Source organism: Fusarium tjaetaba (genome assembly GCF_013396195.1).
Source record: "Fusarium tjaetaba strain NRRL 66243 chromosome Unknown NRRL66243_c0000219, whole genome shotgun sequence".
Classification (NCBI taxonomy): Eukaryota; Fungi; Ascomycota; class Sordariomycetes; order Hypocreales; family Nectriaceae; genus Fusarium; species Fusarium tjaetaba.
In genome coordinates this window covers 95,252-109,420 of record NW_023501415.1, presented here as the reverse complement: position 1 = coordinate 109,420, position 14,169 = coordinate 95,252, and the positions used below count along the sequence as shown (strand labels likewise).

At 50.6% G+C, this 14,169-nt stretch overlaps 6 protein-coding genes across 6 annotated transcripts; 3 read left to right on the top strand and 3 right to left on the bottom strand.

Annotated features, from left to right (window-relative positions):
- Positions 1 to 408: 408 nt before the first annotated feature.
- FTJAE_9660 (DNA excision repair ERCC-8) lies at positions 409 to 1,851 on the top strand (the record flags this gene model as incomplete). Its single annotated transcript, XM_037356603.1, has 1 exon — positions 409 to 1,851. One exon carries the CDS (start codon positions 409 to 411, stop codon positions 1,849 to 1,851), a length of 1,443 nt encoding a protein of 480 aa, XP_037203299.1.
- Positions 1,852 to 2,046: 195 nt separating this feature from the next.
- On the bottom strand, positions 2,047 to 2,921 carry FTJAE_9659 (autophagy 5; the record flags this gene model as incomplete). The annotated part of the gene is made up of 2 exons (XM_037356601.1): positions 2,047 to 2,505; positions 2,613 to 2,921. The coding sequence occupies 2 exons, from the start codon at positions 2,919 to 2,921 to the stop codon at positions 2,047 to 2,049; spliced, it is 768 nt and encodes a 255-aa protein (XP_037203298.1).
- Positions 2,922 to 4,346: 1,425 nt separating this feature from the next.
- Positions 4,347 to 4,938, top strand: FTJAE_9658 (uncharacterized protein; the record flags this gene model as incomplete). Its single annotated transcript, XM_037356600.1, has 2 exons — positions 4,347 to 4,623; positions 4,673 to 4,938. 2 exons carry the CDS (start codon positions 4,347 to 4,349, stop codon positions 4,936 to 4,938), a joined length of 543 nt encoding a protein of 180 aa, XP_037203297.1.
- A 2,011-nt stretch (positions 4,939 to 6,949) lies between these two features.
- Positions 6,950 to 8,605, top strand: FTJAE_9657 (period circadian; the record flags this gene model as incomplete). Its single annotated transcript, XM_037356599.1, has 3 exons — positions 6,950 to 7,830; positions 7,903 to 8,054; positions 8,481 to 8,605. The coding sequence occupies 3 exons, from the start codon at positions 6,950 to 6,952 to the stop codon at positions 8,603 to 8,605; spliced, it is 1,158 nt and encodes a 385-aa protein (XP_037203296.1).
- An 18-nt stretch (positions 8,606 to 8,623) lies between these two features.
- Positions 8,624 to 9,160, bottom strand: FTJAE_9656 (uncharacterized protein; the record flags this gene model as incomplete). Its single annotated transcript, XM_037356598.1, has 1 exon — positions 8,624 to 9,160. One exon carries the CDS (start codon positions 9,158 to 9,160, stop codon positions 8,624 to 8,626), a length of 537 nt encoding a protein of 178 aa, XP_037203295.1.
- Positions 9,161 to 9,171: 11 nt separating this feature from the next.
- Positions 9,172 to 9,651, bottom strand: FTJAE_9655 (uncharacterized protein; the record flags this gene model as incomplete). The annotated part of the gene is made up of 1 exon (XM_037356597.1): positions 9,172 to 9,651. One exon carries the CDS (start codon positions 9,649 to 9,651, stop codon positions 9,172 to 9,174), a length of 480 nt encoding a protein of 159 aa, XP_037203294.1.
- Positions 9,652 to 14,169: the final 4,518 nt, after the last annotated feature.

Genomic DNA, 14,169 nt, shown 5'->3' with positions numbered 1-14,169 from the left:
GCATTGTTTGTTGCGCAATATCGAGGATGTTGAGTGAGGCGAAATAGAAGACCTGAGCGGAATGGATAGTGAGTCTGGCGTTTGTTGTCAATGGTAAGTTGAGGCTACCTTGATGAAGATGGAAAGTTTGGGTAAGGTTTCTAGGTACTCAGTACCTAGGTCGTCAATTGTGGGGTAGTTGTAGACATAGGGTAGGTGCCTACTAAGGTACCTAGTGAGTGGTCCCTTGGAAGTAAGTTCAACAAGCACGCCTTGCAGCTGACATCACCACCAGCTCCAGGCTGAAACCACATTCCATAGGCTGCAAGATTGTGACATAACTGCCATTATTCACTGCTTTACATTGTTTTGGTTTATACTTCAACTTGTAATATTGTCTTTAAACTGTCATTGTCTTGGCACAGATGAATGCAGTCCAACCTTCTCACTCGTGAAACGGGCGATCTCCGCCATGAAGACTTCACTCGGTCCATCACTTCAGAACTCCTACGTTCCTTTGCGCCGGCTCCTCAGCACCGCTTCAATGGCGAGAAAACGTCCAAGCATAGCCCTACAGATGTAGGAGAGCGTGTGCACAATATAAGAGCACATGGCGCAGGCGTTAATACACTCGCCCTTGAGAAGTTCGATGGACGTATCCTCCTCTCTGGGGGAGCCGAAGGAGGCATCAAGGTCTGGAATTTGGAAGACGCTGGAAATCCCAACAAGGTGCACACTTTCCGCCCCGTGAGCAGCATCGCCAGGTCTACGAGAGAGGAGTCTTCTCCCGGGCATAGTCACGGTGTCACTCATGTTGCCTTTTATCCTTTCGATCCGGATGCTTTTCTTTCAAGTTCTTACGACAAGAAGCTGAAGCTATGGGCGACTCAGCGTTGCACTCTGTCGGCCACCTTCGACCTGAACGCAACTATATACTCCCACTCCACCAGCCCTGTAGCAGATCATCTTATTGTGGCGTGTGCCACGCAGAACCCAGCAGTTCGGCTGGTGGATTTGAAATCAGGGTCCGCTGTACAAGCTCTTGTCGCGCATGGCGGCCCTGTTTTGTCAACTGCATGGAGTCCGCGCCACGAGCATATTCTTGTCAGTGGCCACGCAGATGGGAAAGTCAGAATATGGGATATTCGTCGTTCTGGTGGTGTTGTGGCGCTGCTCGACCAGGAAGACTCACTGGGCATCGTTCACAAAATGAAGCATCTCAGTGCCGCAGGGATGGATTCCAGCCAGATCCCACACTTCCGTACCTCGGCACAGGCGCACGATGATGCAGTGAATGGCTTGCAGTGGACTGACGATGGGAAATACATCATTTCAGCTGGTCTAGACCGTCGCATTCGTGTTTGGGACGCTGTCACGGGGGCCAATACTCTCGCCAGTTTTGGCTCCCTTATTCAGAACCAACACGCTAAGACAGCAAGTATTTTGGTTTCTCCGGCGCATCTCACAAGTGGGAATAATCTTCTCTTCTGGCCAAATGATCAGGAAATTCTTATCCTCGATCTTCATGATGGCCATGTTGTGACACGGCTCCGGAGCCCTGGTGTGACGAATCCTATAGGGCCACGAGGGGGCGAGATGGGAAGAAACAGGATCACGAGTATAGTTTGGCGCGCATCAGGGGGGACGGGACGCCCAGCTGGTCCTACTATGGGTGGCGGCAACTCGGTTGGGGCCGTATATAGCTCCCATATGGACGGGAAAATTCGAGCTTGGTCACCCCAAATACCTGGGCCGGAGGATGTCGCTGCGGAAGAAGAGATGCATGAGGCAGAGGAGGCTAAACAGAAGAAGAGAAAGGCTGTCGACGATGCATATAGAAGTCTCATGGGCAAGAAGATCACCTTTACGTAGTGTAGTTATCATGTCCGAGCCTGAGCTTGAGCCTGTATGTGTTAGTAAATTCCCAAATATTGATTGGATCGAAGACGCAGTCTATCATGTCGCAGTACGGTTCTGGAAGCCAGTGATATACGCTGCAGAGCCAATGATAAGGACAGTCCCTAACGCCTCCCATATGCCCTATTCGCTAAATGAGCCCAGTATCCATCACAGCACAATAACAACCAGGCATATCCATCCGTCGGGGTATGAGGCTTCCCGCATCAGTTCCTCTAGGGGTGCGTCAAATGGCACCCCAGCTCCGTGCATCACCACCTTGGCGAGAATAGGATCTCGGCTACTCGGGAACAGCCCTGGCAACATCTCTTTGAGAGCCTGGCCTAGGATCTTAGGGCGGCGGTCTGAATTTGTCGCTGGTACAAGAGACTGGATGACTTTGAAGGTGGCCTGCTCGGAAGACGCTTGTGACGATGAGTCAGAGGCGGTGGTGGGGATGTAGACGCGAATAGGGACATGTTTGAGTGCTGTTGGTGCGTTGAGTAGATGGCTATTGATACGGTTGAAGGATGCTTGGTCATTGTCAATGACAGCGTTCCAGAGTTGGGTGGTGTTGTCTTTTGACATTTTCATGATTTGGTTTGCATTGCCATTGCGGATGAAGTCAGCCTAAGCGAGTCAGCTCTGCGTTGTCGTGAGATAAGCAGTTCCAGAACTCCGATGCGAACATACACATGTATCTGGCTGGAGGCTCGCATGTGGCATATGAAACTCACCTCTTTCACGCAGTTGAGAAAGGTATCCGCAATATCCCAGCCTACTCCATCGTTCACGGTCAACCTCCACGGCAGGCGGGGTTGATACAGGTCTACCAGCAATCCCACAGCCAGGTTCCTCAACTGCACATCTTCAAAGTGGAAGCTGGAGCAGGGCGAGTTAAAGAAAATCGACAGTCTCGGGATGAGAAGAGCCAGGTAGCTGAAGCGCGGAATACTAGTGATGAAGGGCGTTGTCGGTGAGGCGGGATGAGTTATGTGCAGCGGAATCCGGGCGTTCCATAACGCTTGTGGGATGGGAGAGGACATTATGGCGAGAGCATGGTGAGGGGAGTGAGATGTTGTGATGCTCGGTGAAAGTGTCGGTTTGGTGAGTCAAATCATAATACGTCTGCGACGTTCGGTGCCTAGGGTAGGACTCGCCCATGTGATTATTAAGCTGGCGACCTTACTACCTATGATCCCTTTCAGTTACGTTGAGTTGTAAATAACCTGCGAATAGGTGAAAAGTGATGGCAAACGATCAGTGGTGACATTGTTCTCAGATAGAAACGGTTTGCAAGCTCAGTCATTTGTATAACCCCAAGTCTAGATCCTTCGTGATTGTTCTTGGTAGAAGCGCTTTGAGTGGTGCAAGCAAGCAAACATATGACCGTTGGTCAAAATCTCGAATGGTTTGGTCGCCCAGGTCAAACAGAGTGAAACCTACTCTAGAGTTTCGTTTCATGAGATATCCATTTACCTCCTTAAAGTGTGAGAGAAAACAAGCACAGCCCACGAATCCTCTCTCAGTGTCGCTTCATTGCACAGTCAGGTTGGTTGTTAGCACATTTCAGTGTAGGAAGCAATGCCCAACCATGCTATCAAACTACAGCCCTCATATCTGTCGTCATCTCGTCACGAACGATGAAGCATTCGAAATGCCAAAGTACAGAAAACAGGCTTATGGTTCTTTCTAAACAGCGTCACATCGTATACAGCTTGTTCAGCTATGATAAGTTAAAGCGCTACCGATCAGCAACAAACTTTTGAAAGCTATGATCGTTTCGTCAGCCTAGAGGTTGCATGAGGTTAGGCAACGTCAAGGCTCTACTAAATCACAAAATTCTGGTTTATTCATGAGGTCGTCACGAAATAAGAGCCTTGGACGATGCAAGCGGCTCAAGGGTAGCCTCCTTGGCATGATGCGTGGCACGATTGGCGGCATCTCGGCACCTGAAGCTATGATTTCTTCCAAGACTCAGAAGCTCAGTAATTGTCCAGTCGGGAGCCAAAAGAAGAAGAAAAGGCCTTGGCCTGCGACATCATTTTTGTTTCAGAACAGAGAAGGGGTCCTTGTCTGGCTGCGATACAAGGTGAGGAGTGTCGAATGGTAGATGTTCACGCTCACCACACCTTAGCTGAAGCCTGGTCCGCATGACCTCATCTGGCAACTCGTTGTGCTGGTGACCTGTTATGAGCCACGGTAGACGTGTCAAAGAGCTTCAGGGCCAAGGAAACGGTCTCAAACAGGCTTCATTGGATTTTCTTTTTGTTGAGGGAGGGCGTCATCGTCATGTGGTAGGGAGACCCGTGAGTTGTATTGCTGGATATCTACTTGTAGTATCTAGATAAATAACGAGCCTCGTCCCAAGGCTGTTGCTTGTAAGGAGAAGACAGATAGAACAGTATAAACCTCAACTTTTAACAGAGTACCACAACCCCACTACATCAAACCTCTACTACAAAGTAGCCATGGCTCTCGATCGTGTCGTCAGCTTGATCCTGCGTGCTGCAGAGCTGGTATTTGCAGCCATCGTTGCAGGTGTTAATGGCGAATACCTGCACAATGCCCGCGGCGCGAGCTCCTGGCAGCTCGGCCGATTCATCTATGCCGAAGTCGTTGCCGCGTTGGGAATATTGTTCTCTCTGCTGCTCCTCATTCCATTTTCGAGCACGTTTGTTCACTGGCCTCTGGACATCTTCATGTCCATCAACTGGTGGATCGTCTTTGGTCTGCTTGTCGATGTAAGTCACAACCTTGTTTGATACTCTACTCTACTCTACTCTACTCTCGGTAGTTGTGCATGCACTAACGGCACTCAAAAAGCTCATTGGAAACTCTTGCGGCCGTGTATTCGACTGGGACAATGTGCATCCAGTTCACGGAGATCAGTGTGGGAAGACCAAGGCCGTGATCGCCTTTAGCTTCCTCTCGGCACTTCTCTGGCTTGTTTCGGCTCTCGTAGGCTTCTTCTGGGTGCGCCGACGTGAGCGTACCGTTGCCCGTGCTGAGGCGGCTCACCACAACCGCCGCCGGGGGCCCTGGTTCCGCAGCCGTGTCTAAGAGCAGATGCAGTTAGGCGTGAAGCACTCCAGCTCTGCTGAAGAACCTTTGGGAGGGTAGGGTAGTCGCTGGCTACCTACTGCTATGTACTTAGTGAGGAAGAGGAAGATCTCAGTTTGGCGATTTGTTGGTCTTGGCGACATGACTGGATTGCGTGGAACATTCCGAAATGCCGTGTCGGGTGGGAACTAATACGTGAGATGGGTGGATGATTTCCTTGTTTTTCTTTTTGTTGTCGTTTGAGTTGGAACTTGGCGTTGGACAAGGCAAAGCAAGCAACGTGAAGCTGAGGGGCGGATCTGGATACCCTTTGATACGATTGACGATCACATCAAGTCCTTACTGTGCTTATTTACTTATTAGGTACTGAAATTAATTAATGTATACTTTGCTAATATTTTTGTCCCATCTATGAGGTATGTACTTACTACAGTAGGTAGTGGATGAGATTTGAAACTTGTAATAGTTGGATGCTCTTGATGTATTTCGACGTCATTTGTGCGAACGCAAAGAACATTTCAAATATGAAACAATGGGGAACAGTGTCATGATCTGCAACTCAGAATGGACAAGGGAATCTGATTTGAAGTCCCTGATGTCTAGGTACGCGTAGCACAGTATACAGTCACCTGTACCGTGCAGTCCATTCATGAGATGGGTGAGATTTGGTCACAAGCACTCTTCTAACCCGTTTGATCTTCCTCTGGCCGACCTGATTATCATGCAGGAGATGTGCCTAACCGCGTCAACTGTTACTGTCCGTCTTGTTTCCATGATCATCGAGATCTACGACCAGAAATAACTCCTAGTCCCGTCCTAGGCACAGGGGCAGAGTACGAGGTTAACTACCTACCTATGTACAAGCCTGCACCGCCTGCGAAAATTGAGCGAACGGGAACACAAGCCACCATGGCATGCATTCCGCTGGATATTCCCGTCACTGTGGGACCTCGTGATCCTGGTTTTAGCCGTGTTGCAGAGGTTCTAGAGCGGCCGTGGCCAGAACAAGAGCTCTTGGCCCAGCAGATTCAAGGCCTGGAGAGGCATTAATGCTGTCATAAGTCGATTTCTTTGTCTCGTTGGACCGGAAAAACGGCCTTTCTCTTGGCGTCATTTTGCTTAGGTAGGTAGGTACCTAGGTACCTAGGTTGCCAGGCCTGGCCTTGGTGGCTAGTGGGACCTGCTGCCAACTTTGAGCCTGTGAGCGCGGGGTAGCTTGGTTTGAGAAGCTGGGGGTGGCCTGTCTGGACAAAAAACATTAGGGCTCGCTTCCACTGCGAACCACGCTAAAAGTGTCGCCAGAATTCGCCGTTTTCTGTCACCTTCTGGGGTAGCTGACGCCACGCACCACAGCCCTGATACACGCCACAGGCCCTAGCTTTGCATCATCTTCTTGTAGATCTCACTTTCAAGCCACGGAGCCTCTTCGTCATTCCCTTTCACATCCCGTCGTCTCCTGCTCCACAACATGAGCTTGGCGCATTGGAAGAGCAAGAAATCCCATGTTCGATGCTTGCTACGTTTGCTGCTTTCTTTCTCATGTGCTTCTGCCCTACGAGTCGTCAACGTCATATCTCGCGTGGCATGACGCTAGATTGTCCCTGCAACAAGCCTTCACCAATCGTCGCCAAGCTCAGGGCTAGACTTCTCCAAAGATCGGGGTAAGTAAATGCTATGACGCAAAGTGAGGTCGGTGGAGGGGTGAAACGAGTGAGGAGGAGAGCAGAGAGAGGAACGAGGAGACAGGCCGAGATCTGAGGATCGAATGAGTTTGGGCCTGCCAGGTTTGCTGAGGATGGCATCGAGATTGAGGCTCCCAGGATGTCAATCTGCAACTATATAAGATTCATGATATCTCTCCCTCGGAACTGTTCTTTCTTCTCATCATCAAACAACAAACAGCATTCAAAGATACCCAAAGCATCTTCACTTCAACTCAACTCCCACACACACACAACATCTTCAAGATACCCAATCCCTTCAAAACAACAACCTAAAAACTACATTCATCATGTCTGGTCTCATCAACAAGGTCAAGGACGCTATCCACTCCGACAAGGACAAGTCCCACGAGCAGCCTACTGGAACTCACGGAACTCACTCTTCTCGAGCTGCCAACGCTGCTGATCCTCGAATTGACTCTGACCGCGATCACCGCGCCAACCCCGGCACCACAACCGGCCACCACACCACAACCGGAGGCCTTGGCTCTACTGGAGCCACCGGCACTCACTCCTCAGGACTCCCCGAGGGTTCTGTTGGACCTCACTCTTCTCGAGTTGCTAATGCCGCTGACCCCCGTGTTGACTCCGACCTTGACAGCTCCCGCCGCACCGGTGCCACCGGGTCCCACGGCCTGAGTGGAACTACTGGCACAACTGGTGGTTTGACCGAAGGCTCTACCTACTCCGAGAACATGCCTGGCCATACCACTGGCGGCCTTGGCCACACTGGCGGCATGGGACGATCTGAGAACCTCCCTGAGGGTTCTGTTGGACCTCACTCTTCTCGAGTTGCCAACGCCGCCGACCCCCGCGTTGACTCCGACCTTGACAGCTCTCGCCGCACTGGTGGTCTGGGCGGCAACACCTATGACCAGACTACTACTGGCACTTCAGGCTTCTCCAGCCATGGTGCTGGCGCACACGGCCCCACTGGCACCCACACCTCCGGCTTGGGCGGAACTGGCTCTACCGGTACATACGGTTCTACCGGCACTGGGGCTGGGGCTGGTCTCGGCGGTGCTGGCTCCGGTTACGGCACCGGACCCGGCCCTGCTCCTAACACTGCGGGACCTCACAAGTCCGATGCTTTGAACAAGGCTGACCCTCGCGTCGACTCCGACCTTGACGGAAGCAAGACCGTGGGCAAGGAGAAGACTTTCCAGCAGTCGTAAGTCTTTCCAGCGGCCTGTCCCGGTACCTCGTACATCGACCCTTTTTTGACACCAATTTCCTCCAATAGCAACAACAACTTCGCCGGCCGTGATCCCACCGATGCCACTCAGGTCCCCCCTTCTGTCCTACAGAAGCATGTTCCCACTGAGATCGCTCATGACGATCCTCACAGCGACCACAGCCGGCGACACAGCAGCACTCACCAGGAGACTCACCGGGGTCTGTAAATAGGAACCGAGGGCTTAATGATGATTTATGGATATGTATAGCAGCATTTCTTTAATGAATATTAATGAATTATCTTACATGACAAAATATGACCGTGGCAGAACTAGTGATGTAATTGGATCAAGAAGTGTAAACAATTAACTATGGACTGGCTAGTAGTTAAGAGAATCGGACAAGAAGTTGAAGAGTATTTTATAACATGCGAATGACGGGAAAGAGTATCTAACTTAGTGCTTCTCAAATTAACGTATTTTTAAATTTCACAGTGCCAACTGGTACTTTTCAAATCGTAACGCAGTCTTAATATCTTTGACTGTGTATTGGTTCACTACAAATATCCTGAATAGTCTAGTCTCCCTGCCAATCGCACAACCGCTCACTGAGTCGCGTATTACACTGATCCTGAGATCGCCAAAGATATGCCCGATGTAGAATCTACTACCATATTCTTCATGGACGCCGAGTATCGCGATCGCCTCGCCGATGATAGTACTCTCGCAGTTGAGCAGAGTGAGTCAGGTAAGGTGCTTCTCGTCACCTAGAGGTAATATGGAAGATGGTCAAGAAGATGCCATATTTCTCGAGATCATTCTCGCTGGGTTTCCATGTAGAGTATTCATCACACCAAACAACAGCTCGTATGGGCGTATTGAGCAGTCTGGACGCACGGTCATCATGCATCTCTTGTTCTTTAGCAAGGCGACAGTGTGATGCTCGGCACTAATGAAGAAGGTAGAGGCCTTGTTTGGACGATCGGGTCGGTCATCAGGGTCGATTGGGCCCCAGTTCCTGAAGGCCAGATCCGCATAACCGTAACGAGTATCCGTAAGATAGTCTGCGCATGGTTCGGTGAACTGCGTAACGTCGGCGAGGATACCTGGCCAAGAACGATCAAATGCTTCCTCCTGGACGAACCATGCCTCAAGAAATCCCTTGCTCTTCTTTCTGAATTGGCTAGCGATGGCAGACAGGTGTATTTTAAGATTGCGCTTAAACTCCAAGTTATCAATAATAAAGACCTCGGACCGGTCAATGTTAATGCGAAGATGGCGCACTTTCTCAGCCACGAGGTGAATGTGGTTGACAGGGTTTGACATATTAAGATCCTCTAGACCAGCTTTTCGCCCAGAACGTCGGAACCCTTGACACGGCTCGCGAGCTCCGAAATGTCGATAGCATTGAACATACGGAGAGGTGCGAGAGAGTTCATGTTATCTGCATTGATGCTGTTGAGAGTGATTGCATCAACAATGTAATCAAGGGGGACGTTTAAATCCATGAAGATCACAGGTTCACCACCATTGCGGATGCCAAACTTGAAATGCAAATGTAGCTGATGGAATTGCCTGACTATGATTTCAAGACGGACAACGAGGCCAGCACAAGGCCCGAGGCCGAGTCGTGCAACGGTACCAGCATGGAAGCCCGGGAGTAGCTGGCAATCAGCACTGAGAAAAATATGGAACCAACCAGTGGCTTGATCCTTCATGTTAAAGGTGATTTGATTGTCTCGGTTCTCCTTCAACTGGCCGACATCAAGTCCGTGTAAAGCTGGACCGAGAGGCTTTTCGGCGAATGGGTGCTGCATGATCACAGCAGCTGTCACAGCAGAGGCAGACATGCGTCGCTTGCGGGCAGGGCTAGGAACATGAATTTGTTTCTATGCATCCTTAACGATATGCACGATGTGATCTGCGATCTCTTTATCGTTCATCATGTAGCTTGGATGACGGCAATCATCCACGAGGTCATCTTTCATGAGCGCCTGGAGACGCGCGACCTTGTTATCGAATGGGTGCTGCATGATCACAGCAGTTGCAGACATACGTCTCTTGCAGCTAGTCTGGGCAACGTGAATTGTTTTGTGTGCTTCTTTGACAATATCCACAATCAGATCACCGACATCTTTATCGTTGACCATGTAGCTTTTTTTGAGAGCGCAATATCTTGAAATTCGGTTGTCGACAGTGCTCAACGAGGTCATCTCTCATAGGTGTCATGAGATCGGCGGCTCTGATTACTGGGTCCCGGGGAGGAAAGGGAAGGCGGGATGGTGATGCATCGGCAAGATGAGGGCGAGCGGTTGACATCGGATGCGGAGGTAGTGTAAGATAAGAGCGAGGAAGAGGGAAGTAAGTGAAGTTGAGTGATGCGCGGCTCAGACTTGTGTTGTGAAGTTATATGCAAACGCGAGCGATGATGATGCGCGGGTGAAGAGAAGAGGAGAGGAGAGAAAGCAAGAGGATGGTGGTTTCGAACAACGCGGTGCCCAGGCAATGATGAATAAAAAGTGGAGTGTAAATAATAACAAGAAGGGGAATGAATCACTGCAAGGTAAGAGAATACTAAAGGCTTCAGTTGTTAACACTGTCGGGCAGCTGGCGGCTGTTGACAGTCATGATAGATGAATGTGGCCGTCAACCCCTAAGGGCCTCTCCAGGGGAGGGTACAACTGACGACCGGCGAGGATCGCTTATACATCACGCCCGAATATATGCCCTAATTATCGCAGTATGGCATCTCAAGGCATTTTTAGGGTGCTGCGTTGCTGCGGTGAAGCTATTCGAATACTGTGTCTCTGCTTCGTCCAGTCTCGGTATCTAAAGTCCTGCATGTAGCTGATGAACATGATGTGGGTGACGGCCCATGCTTGGTTTGGGTAGAGCAGCTGCTCATTTTATTCCTTCGGGGGAAAAGGGACTAGAAAACGAGAGAAAATAGTACCGCTGTAAAGTACGTACAGGGTCTTGGTTCGGATTTGACAAAGGGGAAATAAATATGTAACCTTGCAGTAGGTACATTCAGACGTGTGTGCAAAGATTACTCAGGTAGTAAACTGCAGGAGCATAAGTTTATCATAAGGCTCATCATAAGTTTATCATAAAATTATCCTAAGGCTCATCCTAAAGATCATCCTAAGGCTCATCCTAAGGCTCGTCATATGCTCCAGCCAACGTTGGGATTGTGGTGCTCAACAACGATGTGACGAGGTTTCGTACAGTATCTCCAATTGCAGAGATGAATGGGGGATCTCGTTGTGACCGATCAACAGGTTTCGGAAATTGGCGGAGGAATGGCCGACAGACAACCAAAACTTGTTCTTTGTAGGTTTGTTCGAAGCGGTCTTGAGTCGGCGATGCGAAGATTGGCACTGAGGCAGGCGGGTTCCCATCAATCATCACCGCGAGCTGAAGTGGGATGCTGCCTCGACGTTCGCTCCGGAGCTTGAGAACGCAAGCAAGCTCATCAACCGACATGTTGGATGAGCCGCTGCCTTGAGAAATTGCCATCATCTCGGTATATTCTTGGCTATCCACAAGAAACCGCAGGTCATCAACTAAGTTCGGCGTTGAGGCACCGTCTGGCATTTGGTGTTGCATGCTTTTCATGAGAGCGTACAACCCACACTCGAGGTCAGGGCCACCTTTGGTCGGAAGGACGCGGTAGTCCGAGGGCAGAGTGGTGTCACCACAGATGTCAGGAGAATGAGCGCCAATGATGTGCTCCTGTTCAAGTTGATCAGAACCAGGACCAACAGCCAGGTAAGAGACAGCTGAACAGAAGGAAGCTTCTGAGCACGTGTCGTCATTATCGACGTTCAACCAGCCAGTGGACTCAGGCTTGTCGGAGGTGACAGGATCAAACTCAACAGCAATAGTCAACACCGCCAGCAACGATAGCAGCCACGAGCTTCATGGCAGTGGTAGTCTTTCCTGAACCAGGACCGCCAGTGACAAAGGCATAACCATATGGAGCTTCCTTGAGACTTTCCACTAGACCCCTGACCTCACCATCAAACCTCTCTTCAAGGTAAGCACGAGCGAGGCCATGAAACCTGACGTGAAAGCTGAGCATCTGAGGCACAGCTTGGAAGTTATGACTGTACTTCCAGAAGCCACCAACAACAGTCTCATCAACTGATTCAGCGCGAGCATGATGTTGGTGATCGCATTGCACTCGGTACGCGTATTTTGCCCGTATGTGTTTATTGGTGTCCTTTACCTTTGTGGTCTGGAGGCTGAAGCCTCTTTTAAACCCCTAACCTTACCGCACTGGGTTCGCGCTGTTGTCTCCTCAGGGCGGTGGTACAAATTGACCTCAACGCCAGGATAGTATGGCACGGCAATAGTCGCAGGAACCTGGGTCTTGGTTTCTTTGTCATAATACCCGGGAGTAAACAGACCATTGAGGAACTTGTGAAATTGCCCAGATGGTCTCAACGTCCTCATCTGGAAGTCCAGATAGGGCTTCGAGAAACCTGGGGGCCAGTTGACCTGTCTACCGGTATGCTATGCAGATAGTAGAGGGCCAGGTTGGAATTCGTGCCGGGAGGAAGGGGTTAAGCAACTGCGGGGAACTCAGGTCCTCTATCCGAGCGACCATCAGCGGCAGCCATTTCGGCGTTGTCACGAACCCAAGTGCTCAAGCGCTGGTACCAGACAAGGTCATCTTCTCCGTCACGGCGTCGGAGGTCTAAAGACAGTACCTCGGCAGTCGCTGCACGCTGAAGAGAGGGAGGCTGATCTGGAAGATCGGCAACAGCTTTGGCAGGCGGGCCCTTGAGGAGATGGTAGATTGGCTCGGCGGCTGTTGAAGCGAATGCTTCTAGGCGTTTTGCTTCCTTGTTGTCTTCAAGGTACTGAACCCTGTCAGGATCATCACTTTCCGCAGCAGCATTGATCTTCTACTCAATTGACGCGCCGACATTGATGAACTTTTGCTCGGCAAAATGAAAGCGGTTGGTTAGATCGCGAGTGATCCGAGCAGCCTGCTGAGGGGCCAGGTCCGCCTTGGGTAGCTGACGATCACGCCATGAGATGCCCATGAAGAAGGTGCAGCTTGAGTCGGCATCTGGAACACCTGCGGCGATCTCAGGATCCATGTAATGGACAAGATAGTGACCTTTTGGAGTACCATCTGCAGGTATGCCATAGGTTTGAGACCGTCATCTTTTGGCTGCCAGGTAGAGAACGGATCTGGAATGACCACAGCTCTAAGAGTGGTGTTGAACAGAGTGATTGAACGAGCGTCTTGCATTTCCTGCTCTTCAGCCGCACTAGCGATCAATGTGACCGTGCGATGTTCGCCTCCGAAGAAGAAGGCAGTGCTGGGAGTGGCACGATCGGGTCTGCTCTCAGGGTCTAGCGCACCGATGTTCTTGTACGTCAGATCAGTGTACTTGGAACGAACGTCGGTGAGGTATTCCGCGTACGGGTTTGCGAAGACCTGAAGATTTGCGAGGATGTCACTCCAGTTATGGTGTTCGAATGATTGCTCAGGAAGAAATCAGATCTCCAATGACGAGGAGCTCTGTTCCTTGAAAGATGCACGGACAGCGGTGGCAATTTGTTGCGTGGCAGTAGGATGCATCTTCTAGTTGCGATCGAACTCCGTGCTGTGGATGACAAATACCTCGCTCCAGTCGAAGTCAACTCGAATGTGACGAACTTTGGGAGAAACAGCGGGAACATGCATCGCTGGCTTAGCAAGGTCGACATCTTGGAGGTTCTCGCCTAGCTCGTCTGATCCTTTGCCATGATGGCCAAGTCCAGACAAATCCATCGCTTCAAAAGCATGAAGGGTCGACAGAGCAATTTCATCGTCAGCAGAGACATCGACGACGGCGATCTTGTCGAGGATGGTGGCAAGTGGGATAACCAACCCAGAGATCTTGTTTAGGGATGAGCCGTTATGAACAAGAAACTCAGTGTGTATATGAGGTTGGGTGAATTGTCTAACTGAATCTCAGAGCGGGTATGGAGACCAGGACATGGCCCAACGCCAAGGCGAGCGACAGTGCCTCCATGAAAGCCTTTATGGAGTTGGCCATCAATACTTGACAGGTGATGGAAATGGCCAGTGGTCTGGCGCTTCATTGCGAAGGAAGGGTTGGAGTCTTTCTTGGTGGATATTGGTTGACCAATATCCTTCCCGGTGAGAGCATTGCAGAACGACCCTCAGCGACGGCCATTGCGGCGTTGTCACGAACCTAAGTGCTCAGGCGCTTGTACCAGGCGAGGTTATCTTCTCTCTGGCGTCGGAGCTCTAAGGCCAGTGCCGGAGGCTGATCTAGGAGATCGGCAGCAGCTTTCGCAGATGAGCCCTT